Here is a 14,151-nt window from a genome sequence, read left to right on the forward strand (position 1 = left end):
TTATTATGTTGTACGTCTAGTCTGTGATTACAGAATTACGGAATTTATTTTTTCAATTTACATTGTACGAACAAAAAAATATTGCAATTACGTTGAACGAAAATAACCATTGCCCCCCTCATTATAGCAATTATTGTAATAACTTTATTTACATTATTCATTTTCAAAAGAAAGAAGAAAGACGCCCATATTTAGTTCTTGTATGATAAAATACATATTATTATGGAAGAAACTATTTCAGAAAATAGCACATTTGTCAATGTAAACTGCAAATTCTTGATGTATGTTGCCCAAAATATACTGTAGAATACATTATTTTCGCTTGGAATTTATTTTCGCTATTTTCGCTGAAGGGATGATTCCGTGAAAATAAAATACAGCAAATATACTTTTTTTCCTATATTTCATATTAAACTCATCAAAAATCAGTGAAAATAAATTACATACAAAACACCCAAAAAGCCTTTTCAGCAAAAATTAATTCCAGCGAAAATAAATTATTCCACAGTATATGAACTTTCCCTCATTGTCTCATAAATTGAACTGTGCATGATCTACACTAATGTGTTAATACAAACAAATTTGTATATTTTGTTAAGGTTTGCAAAACAATTATTTTTTTCTTGAAATAATTTTTTTCTAAAAATATTGATCTTGAACAAATAAAGAAATATACTTTAAGTCCCCAAAAAATTAAAATACACTTTAATCAACAAGTTCCCACAGGTATTAATTTAAGTAATTTTTTTTTTTCAATTATGAAACCTAGGTCTGGACAATCAAATCCAACATTCTTTCTACAAAAAGATGGAATGGAATTTGTTTTACGAAAGAAACCGCCCGGAAAACTACTAAGGGGTGCACATCAGGTATGAATTATAAAATATAACTTTATTTCAAATTTGTTGAAGTTGAATTTTTTTATTTGATAATTTAGTAAATCACATTTACTTCATTCTAATTCTTTTATCCTTAAGGTTCGAGTCTGTTTGGTCTATTTGATTTTGTTTTTCTTCTTCCATTGTTTTTTCTTCAACACTGAACAAAATGTTATGAAATTGTCTATAATGATAGATCCTAATGTGACTTGGTTTAGCTAATTTTCAGAACTTTGATGGGTCAACTGGTTCAGCAGCCATCTTGGATTTAATTTAAACCGAAAGTGGCTATTTTGAACTATTTCTGAGGGTCTTGGCATTCTGATTTTTGTTGTTGTAGCATTACTGTTGTATGGGCTCCCTATTTCACAAATGAGAGCGTTAACAGTCACATGACTTCTATCTATTATAATGCAAAGCTCATTGTGATTGGTCCTTTGGTTGGTTTGTAGGCCATCTTTGATTTTTTCTGAACAGTAAGTAGTTTTTTCAGATGTCAGATTATTTTGAAATTGCACACAAATAATTTGAACAGTCATATGGTTTGGCCACTATCTTAGATTTTCGCCCAAAATGGCAAAAATGTGGGGCATTTGTTTCTTATCCATGGTTTAACCAATCAACTTGTTTTTTTGCATGTAACATGAATGGCTGAAGTTATTAAAAGAAAAAAAATGGATACAATCTTGTATTTTCAAAAAAAAAGCTACAATTTGGGGAAATTGTTTCTTATGAATGCTTAAACTATTTTACATATAGCATGTATGACCAAAGCATGTTCTGAAAAAAATAACAACCTTCAAACTTGGGCCTTTAATTATTTTATTTTTATTGCTATTATTTTAGATTGACAGAGAATTTCGTATACAGAGCGCCCTCTATAGTATTGGATTTCCTGTGCCAAAGCAATATTTTTACTGCCGCAATACAAATATTATTGGAACCGAGTTCTACTTAATGCAGCATGTCCGGGTGAGTTCAAGTGCAAGTCAACTTTTCTTTTAATTATTAATAATAATCTATATGTGATACGTTTTAATGTTTAAATCAACGGAGTCGTCACCTGCGCATGTGTCAGATGGCCATAGCGTGTCATTGTTTACAAACAAGTGTCTAGCCATGAGCTTTTGCGTTTTTAGCGTGTGTTGTTATCGTCGCGTGCGCTGGTGACGACTCTCCTGCTTTAATTGTAGCTGCGAAAAATATTTGCACTTCTTGTTCAAAGTGTTCAAAGAGCAGTCAAATTTTCGTTGCTAGAATGTATTCCAGTATGTTTCTCTCACTGTATGTGACCATTAATCGGTGCAAGTCATGCTCAGATCTCGCAGGATCAGAAACCAATAAAAATTAGCTCATACCACTTTCTAGGAATTAGGAATGTTCTAATTGGTCAACAAATCTTGTTGAGAGGAGCACCCTTAGTATGATTTTACTTGGTTAAATTTAAAGCGTTTACAGCAACTCACAAAATATTTACTGATCTCAACTAATTATCCCAACATGACTTTTTCAGTTGCGCCATACATGGGGTAATTTCGCTTGTTATGTTTTAAGAAATCATTACCACAATTTTACTGACAATTTCAAATAAGTTTTGAAAAACAAACAGACTAGAAATTTTTTTAGCTCCACTGTCATCAAAGATGGTGCAGGTGCATGATTGTCCGCTGTTGCCATATCGTCACACGTCAACTTTTTTTTTAAACAACTTCTTGAAAACAAATAACTCTATTGCTTTTATACTTGGTACAACATGTTCCTTGGGTGGATACTATGAAATTTGATAATTTTTATGATGATATCTTCTGTTTTTTTGTATTTTTTGGTCACAAATGTTATTTGCAACTTTTTCTTGAATACTTCTACATCGATTGGTTTGATGCTACATCTAGGGTGGACCTCTATTAGATTTGAACATTTTGTGAACACATTTTAATTTCTTTAATTTTTGTCTTTTCTCCTTTAAAACCATTCACTCTATACTTGGCACATATGTTCCTTAATAATCATCTACTCCAATTGCTTTGATACTTAGTATATATGTACCTCGGGTGGATGTCTATTATATATGACAATATCTTGAATTATTGAATATCTTGCTACTTGATGATTGAAATAATACTTAGTATTTATGTACATGTACCTTGGGTGGACCTCTATTAGATTAGATCATTTTGTGACATAAGAGGAACTTTTTACTACTTCACGGACATATATTCTATCATTGGAATTGATGAATCCAAAACTTGGGTACTATTAAACTTCTCTTTTCATCACAAGAGTTGAATGTAAACAAAGCCAAGTTTATTTATTTCCCCACTATGATGTTTATGTGACTATATGCATGCACTTTTGATTGCTAGACTGTGCTCTGCTGAAACAGTGAAGCTATTTCGACTACCAGGTCACTTAAGGTTCTTGTTTAAAAGATGGTAGTTGTGCCACTTCGTTTTCAATATGGGACTTATACATGTAAAATACACTGTTTGTTTACATGAAATATGAACATGCACTTGAGTGACGACCACCTCTTTTTAATGTTAAATTCAATTTCTATAAATATCTTCAGGGACGAATATTTCGGAATGCAAGCCTTCCAGGATGTTCACCGAAGGAAAGGTTGGAATTATTTCAAGTTATGAACCACACCCTGGCAAAGTTACACCAGATAAACTGGCAGCGTTTAAAACTACATGATTTTGGGAAAGCTGGAAACTATTGCAAAAGACAGGTCAGAGCTTATTGTCAACTTCTTTTAGTCTGTCATAATCCTATAGTCATTAATTTGCAAGCAGAATTTCAAATACTGTAAAATACTTCATTTTCGCTTGGAATTAATTTTCGCTATTTTCATGAAGGAATGATTCAGTGAAAATAAATAAAATCCGATATTTTACATTCAAATCATTCATTCTATACAAAACATCCAAAATAAAGTATTTTACAGTATGTTAACTTTGTCAAAAAGATGTTCTCTTTTTGTCTCATTTGCACATTAGAATTAATGCAAGTTTTCAAGTGATTTTTATTATCACTGAGTGTAATAATTATGTAATCAGTACCACTGTAATAGTCTGAATTTTCACTATTATTTAATTTCATTACTTTGGTATATTGAGCAATACTCACTGGTTTTTCAATGAAACAATAGGTTATACATTGTAATACATTGTTATACATTGTGGTATTATGATTTGACATATTCGATATATCAACAAATATCATCAAATTAAAAGTAAAAAAATGATTTATTTAAAGTATTCAAGAACTGTGAAAGAATGCAAAAATAGAAATGAAAAATGATGGAAGTTGGATTTTAAAGTTTTAATAAAATTTTGTTTTTCCTATTGACACCCATTAACATTGTTTTTTGTCAAAGATCTGTTGGAAAATATATCTCAAAGGCAAATATAGACCTCATGTTCTGGTTGTGAATGACAGAACCTAAAACAGTGTTTAATTCTCTCCTGACCTGTATCCATGCGATTCAGAACAATATATGTCAATACAGGAGATAATAGAACACTAATTTAGTGGCAAAAAAAACAACAAAAAACATGTAAATCTTGAGGTCTAAATGGTCATTTGTTTCTAAAGTCAATTATTAAAACAGCCACATACTTATGCAAGTCAGGCCTTTGGGTAGATGTAATTAAGTTTTGTGTAGTTCTGAATTGCATCAAAATAATGTATTATTATTGTTGAATAATAAACGATCCATGGGATACGCATCTGCTAGAGATGGACTTTTTGTTTAAGGGCAGGGTTTTTTTTCTAGAAAAAAACTGCAAGACGGAGCACTGCAATTCAGCAGCACCATCAAGTGGGGGAGGTTCTCCCTACCAGGGTGTTAAGATTTTGATAATTCTAAATTTAAATGAAGCATTCTATGGTTTCCTCAGCGCCAAAATTACTATCAGACAGGTCACAATTGAAGACTGTGGCCACATGTGATCCCTGGTCAGTCAGAATTTTATGGTTGCCAGAAAATCTGCTCCCTGCAGGGTAAGGGGGTGCATGGCCATAGCATGAGGGCGCTGCGGCCCTGTTCCCTTGTTTAAAAAAATCCCTGAATGAGTATGGCAGTTTTCTTTTCTGTTGTAGATTTCAACATGGAGTAAACAGTACAAGGCTTCTCAAACATCCCATATTGAGTCCATGGATAAACTATTGGAATTGCTTCCATTGAGATTGCCCACAGATGAAGACATAACTACAATAATACATGGCGATTATAAAGTGGATAATATAGTATTCCATCCTACCAAAGTAAGATATTATGAGTGGTTAGCTAAGAACTAGATAATATGAGTGGTTAGCTAATAGTAAGATATTATGAGTGGTTAACTAATAGTAAGATAATATGAGTGGTTAGCTAATAGTAAGATATTATGAGTGGTTAGCTAATAGTAAGATATTATGAGTGGTTAGCTAATAGTAAGATATTATGAGTGGTTAGCTAATACTAAGATAATATGAGTGGTTAGCTAATAGTAAGATATTATGAGTGGTTAACTAATAGTAAGATATTATGAGTGGTTAACTAATAGTAAGATATTATGAGTGGTTAACTAATAGTAAGATATTATGAGTGGTTAGCTAATAGTAAGATATTATGAGTGGTTAGCTAATAGTAAGATAATATGAGTGGTTAGCTAATAGTAAGATATTATGAGTGGTTAGCTAATAGTAAGATAATATGAGTGGTTAGCTAATAGTAAGATATTATGAGTGGTTAACTAATAGTAAGATATTATGAGTGGTTAACTAATAGTAAGATATTATGAGTGGTTAGCTAATAGTAAGATATTATGAGTGGTTAGCTAATAGTAAGATATTATGAGTGGTTAGCTAATAGTAAGATAATATGAGTGGTTAGCTAATAGTAAGATAATATGAGTGGTTAGCTAATAGTAAGATTTTATGAGTGGTTAGCTAATAGTAAGATATTATGAGTGGTTAGCTAATAGTAAGATATGATGAGTGGTTAGCTAATAGTAAGATATTATGAGTGGTTAGCTAATAGTAAGATATTATGAGTGGTTAGCTAATAGTAAGATATTATGAGTGGTTAACTAATAGTAAGATATTATGAGTGGTTAACTAATAGTAAGATATTATGAGTGGTTAGCTAATAGTAAGATATTATGAGTGGTTAACTAATAGTAAGATATTATGAGTGGTTAACTAATAGTAAGATATTATGAGTGGTTAGCTAATAGTAAGATATTATGAGTGGTTAGCTAATAGTAAGATATTATGAGTGGTTAACTAATAGTAAGATATTATGAGTGGTTAGCTAATAGTAAGATATTATGAGTGGTTAGCTAATAGTAAGATATTATGAGTGGTTAGCTAATAGTAAGATATTATGAGTGGTTAACTAATAGTAAGATATTATGAGTGGTTAACTAATAGTAAGATATTATGAGTGGTTAGCTAATAGTAAGATATGATGAGTGGTTAGCTAATAGTAAGATATTATGAGTGGTTAGCTAATAGTAAGATATTATGAGTGGTTAGCTAATAGTAAGATATTATGAGTGGTTAGCTAATAGTAAGATATTATGAGTGGTTAGCTAATAGTAAGATATTATGAGTGGTTAACTAATAGTAAGATATTATGAGTGGTTAACTAATAGTAAGATATTATGAGTGGTTAGCTAATAGTAAGATATGATGAGTGGTTAGCTAATAGTAAGATATTATGAGTGGTTAGCTAATAGTAAGATATTATGAGTGGTTAGCTAATAGTAAGATATTATGAGTGGTTAGCTAATAGTAAGATATTATGAGTGGTTAACTAATAGTAAGATATTATGAGTGGTTAACTAATAGTAAGATATTATGAGTGGTTAACTAATAGTAAGATTTTATGAGTGGTTAGCTAATAGTAAGATATTAAGAGTGGTTAGCTAATAGTAAGATATGATGAGTGGTTAGCTAATAATAAGATATTATGAGTGGTTAGCTAATAGTAAGATAATATGAGTGGTTAGCTAATAGTAAGATAATATGAGTGGTTAGCTAATAGTAAGATTTTATGAGTGGTTAGCTAATAGTAAGATATTATGAGTGGTTAGCTAATAGTAAGATATGATGAGTGGTTAGCTAATAGTAAGATATTATGAGTGGTTAGCTAATAGTAAGATATTATAATTGGTTAACTAATAGTAAGATATTATGAGTGGTTAGCTAATAGTAAGATATTATGAGTGGTTAGCTAATAGTAAGATATGATGAGTGGTTAGCTAATAGTAAGATAATATGAGTGGTTAGCTAATAGTAAGATATTATGAGTGGTTAACTAATAGTAAGATATTAAGAGTGGTTAGCTAATAGTAAGATATTATGAGTGGTTAGCTAATAGTAAGATATTATAATTGGTTAACTAATAGTAAGATATTATGAGTGGTTAGCTAATAGTGAGATATTATGGTTGGTTACCTAATAGTAAGATATTATGATTGGTTAGCTAATAGTAAGATATTATGAGTGGTTAGCTGATAGTAAGATATTATAATTGGTTAGCTAATAGTAAGATATTATGATTGCTTAGCTAATAGCAAGATATTATGATTGGTTAGCTAATAATAAGATATTATGATTGGTTAGCTAATAGTAAGATATTATGGTTGGTTACCTAATAGTAAGATATTATGATTGGTTAGCTAATAGTAAGATATTATGAGTGGTTAGCTAATAGTAAGATATTATGGTTGGTTACCTAATAGTAAGATATTATGATTGGTTACTTAATAGCAAGATATTATGATTGGTCAGCTAATAGTAAGATATTATGAGTGGTTACCTAATAGTAAGATATTATGATTGGTTACTTAATAGCAAGATATTATGGTTGGTTACCTAATAGTAAGATATTATGATTGGTTAGCTAATAGTAAGATATTATGAGTGGTTAGCTAATAGTAAGATATTATGATTGGTTAGCTAATAGCAAGATATTATGAGTGGTTACTTAATAGCAAGATATTATGATTGGTCAGCTAATAGCAAGATATTATGAGTGGTTAGCTAATAGCAAGATATTATGATTGGTCAGCTAATAGCAAGATATTATGAGTGGTTAGCTAATAGTAAGATATTATGATTGGTTAGCTAATGGTAAGATATTATGAGTGGTTAGCTATTAGCAAGATATTATGAGTGGTTAGCTAATAGTAAGATATTATGATTGGTCAGCTAATAGTAAGATATTATGAGTGGTTAGCTAATAGTAAGATATTATGATTGGTTAGCTAATAGTAAGATATTATGAGTGGTTAGCTATTAGCAAGATATTATGAGTGGTTAGCTAATAGTAAGATATTATGATTGGTCAGCTAATAGTAAGATATTATGAGTGGTTAGCTAATAGTAAGATATTGTGATTGGTCAGCTAATAGCAAGATATTATGATTGGTTAGCTAATAGTAAGATATTATGAGAGGTTAGCTAATAGTAAGATATTATGAGTGGTTAGCTAATAGTAAGATATTATGATTGGTCAGCTAATAGCAAGATATTATGATTGGTTAGCTAATAGTAAGATATTATGAGAGGTTAGCTAATAGTAAGATGTGATGAGTGGTTAGCTAATAGTAAGATATTATGAGTGGTTAGCTATTCGTAAGATATTATGAGTGGTTAGCTAATAGTAAGATATTATGAGTGGTTAGCTAATAGTAAGATATTATGAGTGGTTAGCTAATAGCAAGATATTATGAGTGGTTAGCTAATAGTAAGATATTATGATTGGTCAGCTAATAGCAAGATATTATGAGTGGTTAGCTAATGGTAAGATATTATGAGTGGTTAGCTAATAGTAAGATATTATGAGTGGTTAGCTAATAGTAAGATATGATGATTGGTTAGCTAATAGTAAGATATTATGAGAGGTTAGCTAATAGTAAGATATGATGAGTGGTTAGCTAATAGTAAGATATTATGATTGGTTAGCTAATAGCAAGATATTATGAGTGGTTAGCTAATCGTGAGATATTATGATTGGTTAGCTAATAGCAAGATATTATGAGTGGTTAGCTAATAGCAAGATATTATGAGTGGTTAGCTAATAGTAAGATATTATGATTGGTCAGCTAATAGCAAGATATTATGAGTGGTTAGCTAATGGTAAGATATTATGAGTGGTTAGCTAATAGTAAGATATTATGATTGGTCAGCTAATAGCAAGATATTATGATTGGTTAGCTAATAGTAAGATATTATGAGAGGTTAGCTAATAGTAAGATATTATGATTGGTCAGCTAATAGCAAGATATTATGATTGGTTAGCTAATAGTAAGATATTATGAGAGGTTAGCTAATAGTAAGATATGATGAGTGGTTAGCTAATAGTAAGATATTATGATTGGTTAGCTAATAGCAAGATATTATGAGTGGTTAGCTAATCGTGAGATATTATGATTGGTTAGCTAATAGCAAGACACAAGTGTTAATTGTGGAATAACAGTTTAAATTGCTTTCGTTACAGCCACATGTTTTAGCTGTATTGGACTGGGAGCTGTCAACACTTGGACATCCATACATAGATTTTGCTTACAATTGTATACTATACAATATGATAGAAACTAAAAAATTGTATCTCTTCGGCAACATGTCTGGTATGTACAATTCCTTTCAGATAACATACTTCCATTTCAGCCCTGTATAGTAGCTGTCTTAGATTGGGAGCTGTCAACACTTGGACATCCATACGTTGACTTTTCTCAAAGTTGTCTGATTTACAATGTGGTTGAAAGTCGTTACATGGAAGTGTTTGCTACAGTTAGTGGTACGTACACCAATGCTATTGAACTATATGTACTAGGAGTATTGTGATGAACTAATCCTTTAGAGGCATTCTGATTTAACTTTTTAGCTCCGCTGTCGACTTTGTCGAGCGGAGCTTATCATATGAGTGATTGTCCGTCGTCGTCCGTCGTCGTCGTCCGTGTCAATGTTTTACTTTTTTGACTTCTTCTTGAAAACTACAAGCCTGAATGCTTTGATACTTGGTGTCTATGTACCTTGGGTAGACCTCTCTGAGGTTTGTTCATTTCATGTTGATATCTTCAATTCTCTAATTTTGGTGAATATTTTTGTCATTTTTGGTAAAAAGTGATATATTCACTACGTTCAATTACCCACCATAGACTCCGGTCAGTCAAAATGACTATTTTGAACTGTAGGCATTAATCAGCGATTCTGCCGGTGACGAAGAGATAGAATCCAGGTCAGGGGAAGCCCCATGACCTCAAGATTCTTTTACCCCTTACGTCACGAACCCACGTGACCGAGGCCACATGGCAACGCCATAGGCAGCCGTCCATCACTCTTAATTTCTCTCCGCCTCGAGTGGAGATGAAATCTAGCGAGCTCTGCTGGATCGCCTGCTTTTTTTCCTGTCCGGATTTATAGCTTGGGTTGTTGCCGCTGCTCGGCATCCGACATGGTAGCTGGTAGGATAAGTTTTCCTTGTCTTTTTTTACCCTCGTGTCGTTTTCCCCTTTGTGTGTAGTATTTTTCACAGCAAAGAAATCAAAATCCGGCGCCACTACGTAGTCACATGCTGATTTCATGGCGGCACCTTTTACAACTGTAATTCGTCTCCCTCGTGCATGTCGTCTTTTATTTTTAATGTTTTTAGCAATATATCGATGTAATGACAGCTCCAAGGCTCGCTGCCTTTTTCTTCCGGTCTCCTCGTCTTTCGAGCCGACCGTACAGTGGTTTATTCAGAATCTACCAGCATAGAACCCGCATCCGAGATGCTTTGTCGTGGCTACGTGTGGGTTCCGGGTTTTTTTTTTGCGTGAAAGCGTGTTTTTTTCACTGGAGTTCTGAGGCCTGAGATTTTCTTTCAGAGCCATCAAAATCGCTGACACTGACCGCGTCACAGCAAGGTCGCGCGTCCAGTAAACAAATCGGTTAAAGTGAGTTGCGTGTTTTGCATGAGTGGAAAGTCCTCACGCTCGGCTACCGGTACTTCATGTACCGGGACGTCGAGTAAGAGGCCCGACGGCGGAGGTACCGATATTTTCTTGGTCTCCCCCGCTGATCGGAGGGCATCCTCACAGCCTGTTTTTTCAGGCGGTGTTTTTTACCCGATTTTACCGGCTGCAGCGAGGCTGTGCTCCTGGAGGCTTTCCTCCTATGGGGCCCATTGCGGGTCTCTTCGTGGACCCTTCCTCGCACGGCGCCGAGTTTGCCTCCGAGTTGAGGGCTTTGGTCGAAGGACTGTCGGGGCAATTGCGTCCCTGGCAGGCCGGGTAGATCAGACGCAGTCGGAGCGAGCTGTCTCCACTGTGTCCCCTCGGTGGGCAAGCAGGAAGAGACACGAAGGCATGTTTGCATTCAAACACGTCTCTTCCGGGGAACCCCTGTTCCCAGTCACGGCTCTCCCACTATTTTGGGGGGTGGCCGAGGCTCAGGCTAATTACACCGGTCCTTCTCTGGATCCGCAGGCACTGAATGCCAACGGGGTGCTGGCAGCCAAGTCTCCGATCTCGGGGCAGGTCTTTCAGGGCAGGGCACGCGTTGACCCCCCCCCCACTTCCAGCCAGCTAGGGTTCGTCACACGGTAACGGTACAACGGTAACGAATTTATCCTTGTGTCCCGTCCCCGCTGTGGGTTTTGACTCCTTTCTTACCGACCCACGGGCGTCCCCAGAGGGAACCGACCCTGTCATGAGACGCACAGTCGAACACGCTCCCTCTCACATATTTTAAGTTAAAGAAGACGCGTTCGCTCGCGTTGGATACAGCCGGTACTCCGGGCGGTCCCTCAGAGTCTTCCATCTGTATGACTCGGTGAGCCACGCTTTTGGGGTGAGGCGGAGTATCATCGTTCCCAGTGATACGATGTATATACCCCCACCCTTGATCCTAAAGCGACCACCTAAGGTTGCTTCAACGCTTATGGGATCACGGGCGTCGGGATCCAAAGCAACCCCGTCGGCACATCTCTCCCCTGTCTGTCTGAGTGCGGAGTGGGGCGCAGAGCACGCAAACGGTGTTGATGGGCGGCATTGGTCAGCCGCGGAGGATGTAATGCTTAAGGCCCCCGGGTGGGGATAACGTTAGGCAACACTTCCCACTGGACCAAACGCTACCCAGTCGGTGTGTTTCGGGATCAGACCCTATAGCGTGGGATGAGACCAAAACGCCCCCAACAGGATTCCAAGGCTCCTTCCCCAGACCCCGGTACCACAAATTTGGCAAACCGGGCAAAGGGGGATAGCTGTGTTCCATGGGTGTCTTTGCCAATTGAGGACGACCCATCTACCCCTGAGGGCAGAGTTGCTTGAGCGTATTATTATGCGTGCCCAGCACTCTGGTGACCTTGGAGGCAGAACGCACCAGCCTCCTAGACCAGGCGACATTTTTACTGGTGGGCCACCGCACATCTACGTGCGACACCCCCTAGTGTTGCCTGGCTCACTTGGCCAGGGCCACTACTGGGCTACGAGACGCGGCCTTAGACGCACATGTTTTCGCCGACAAGCTGAGCTGGGGTACGTCCCCCACCTCAGTGACGCAGACTGGACACCCTCCACCCTCTTTGTTCAGGGAATGGTGGGTACAGTCTTGGAGCTTCGGAGTGCAATGAATCAGAGGGTTCAGATTGAATCCGCTAGCCAGTTGGTCCTGCCATGGGCAAGCGGAGGGCACCCCAAGCACAGAAAACACAACGCCCTAGGGCATTGCCCGCTAGCCAGAGTCAGCCAGGAGGCAAGCGCTTATACCCTTCCATGGGAGGGATGGGTAGTGGCATGCCCCCAGGGAGGTAAGAGCCAGGTGGTGGCTCCTCACCCTCTCTGGGCGGATGTCTACCCGGCAGCAGGGGAAGCATGTTTGACGCTCACCTCTGCAACCGGGGGAGACAGGCACGTGTTCGGTGAGTGGCCAGGTCACAACTTAGTGACTACTTCAGGCCTTGGGGAACTCGCCTCATGGGGGAAGGGAGCACCCTCCCCCCTTGCAACTGCCGAACACATGGCCACACATCCCTGTCGTACACAGTTTGCGCCGGTGTAGTCCGGTTTGGAGACGGCGGGTGACCGACCCCTGGACCTTCCCAGGTGGTGACACCTGTTTACGGCATACCGCTGAAATCTCCACTTCCCCCCGTCAGTGTCTCCCCTGTTGGGCACTGCCAGGGGACTCCCGCAAGGCGGAAGCAATCAGACAGGAAGTAGCAGTTTGCTGGGGAAAGACGCCATACACAGGGTACATCAGCCGGAACTAAGTCCAGGCTTCTACCCAAATGTGTTCGTAGTACCAAATCTACAAGTGGCAGGCGTCCAGTTTTGGACCTAGACAGACTGAATCAGTATGTGCCCCTAGATCGGTTCCACATGGAGACACCATTCAGGGTTCTTCTCTCCATCCACCGTTTTGACTGGCTAGCCCCGCTAGATTTAAGCGGGGCCTACCTGCACATACTGATGCACCTAGCGAGTTGCCATCTCCTTCGAATCGCCCAGCTGGGCCAAGTATTCGAACTTCGGTGCCCCCCCTCCGTTGGGGTTAGGCACAGCGCCCTACGTGTTCACCAGAGGGATGAAACAGGTAGTGCTGCTGCTTCACCAGATGTCGGTACACCTCAATCCATACCCAGACTACTGGTTACCAACAACCCGGGCAAGGGGTAATAGCCAAACGCATCAGGCTAACACAGGATTTACTTCACCAGTTGGGCTCGTTAGTAAATCGACAAGTCGCACCTCGAACCAACGCGCGGTTGGTGTCCCTGGGCATGGAGTTTTGACACAGAGGTAAGCTCGGCTTAGCTATTTCAAGCATATTGCTTAGCGCTAAGCAGCCTAGCCGAATGCCTAGTCAGCGTTCCCTCGGTGTCCCTCCGTGAACTAATGCGGATCATCGGAATGATGACCTCGGTTCGAAGGGTCGTTCCCCTAGCCGCACTACGCAGCCGCCCAGTATAACACTTGTTATAACGCCGAGCTCTTCTATGGGAACTAGATAGGCGGGTTTCGATCTCGGACCAAGTGAAGGAAGCCCTGCCCTGGTGGCCGTCACTGACCAACCTCGGGCAGATTGGCCCCCTTGGACCCGCTCGCCGCAGGTATGACTCTGGTAACAAATGCCTCCCCCCAGGGTTGGGGAGCGCATCTATTGGACGAACAAGCCCAAGGATATGGCTCCCGCATAGTTTTGGGACCACCATATCAACCGGCTCGAACTGTGAGCAGTGTACTTAGCACTACCACGCTTTCTACCCGTAGTTCGAGACCACAGAGTCCTGCTC

General features: G+C 38.1%; 1 protein-coding gene across 1 annotated transcript in view; it reads left to right on the forward strand.

Moving 5' to 3' along the window:
* Nucleotides 1–14,151, forward strand: part of LOC100369838 (acyl-CoA dehydrogenase family member 11-like) — a 29,856-nt gene that overhangs the window by 536 nt on the left and 15,169 nt on the right. Inside the window, exons 2-6 of the mRNA XM_085496183.1 lie at nucleotides 770–869; nucleotides 1,725–1,850; nucleotides 3,448–3,609; nucleotides 4,983–5,147; nucleotides 9,373–9,502. Coding sequence (XP_085352309.1) covers nucleotides 770–869; nucleotides 1,725–1,850; nucleotides 3,448–3,609; nucleotides 4,983–5,147; nucleotides 9,373–9,502 — 683 coding nt within the window. The remainder of the gene's footprint in view (nucleotides 1–769; nucleotides 870–1,724; nucleotides 1,851–3,447; nucleotides 3,610–4,982; nucleotides 5,148–9,372; nucleotides 9,503–14,151) is intronic.

This window comes from Saccoglossus kowalevskii, chromosome 22 (assembly GCF_978046115.1).
Source record: "Saccoglossus kowalevskii chromosome 22, keSacKowa6.1, whole genome shotgun sequence".
Taxonomy (NCBI): domain Eukaryota; kingdom Metazoa; phylum Hemichordata; class Enteropneusta; family Harrimaniidae; genus Saccoglossus; species Saccoglossus kowalevskii.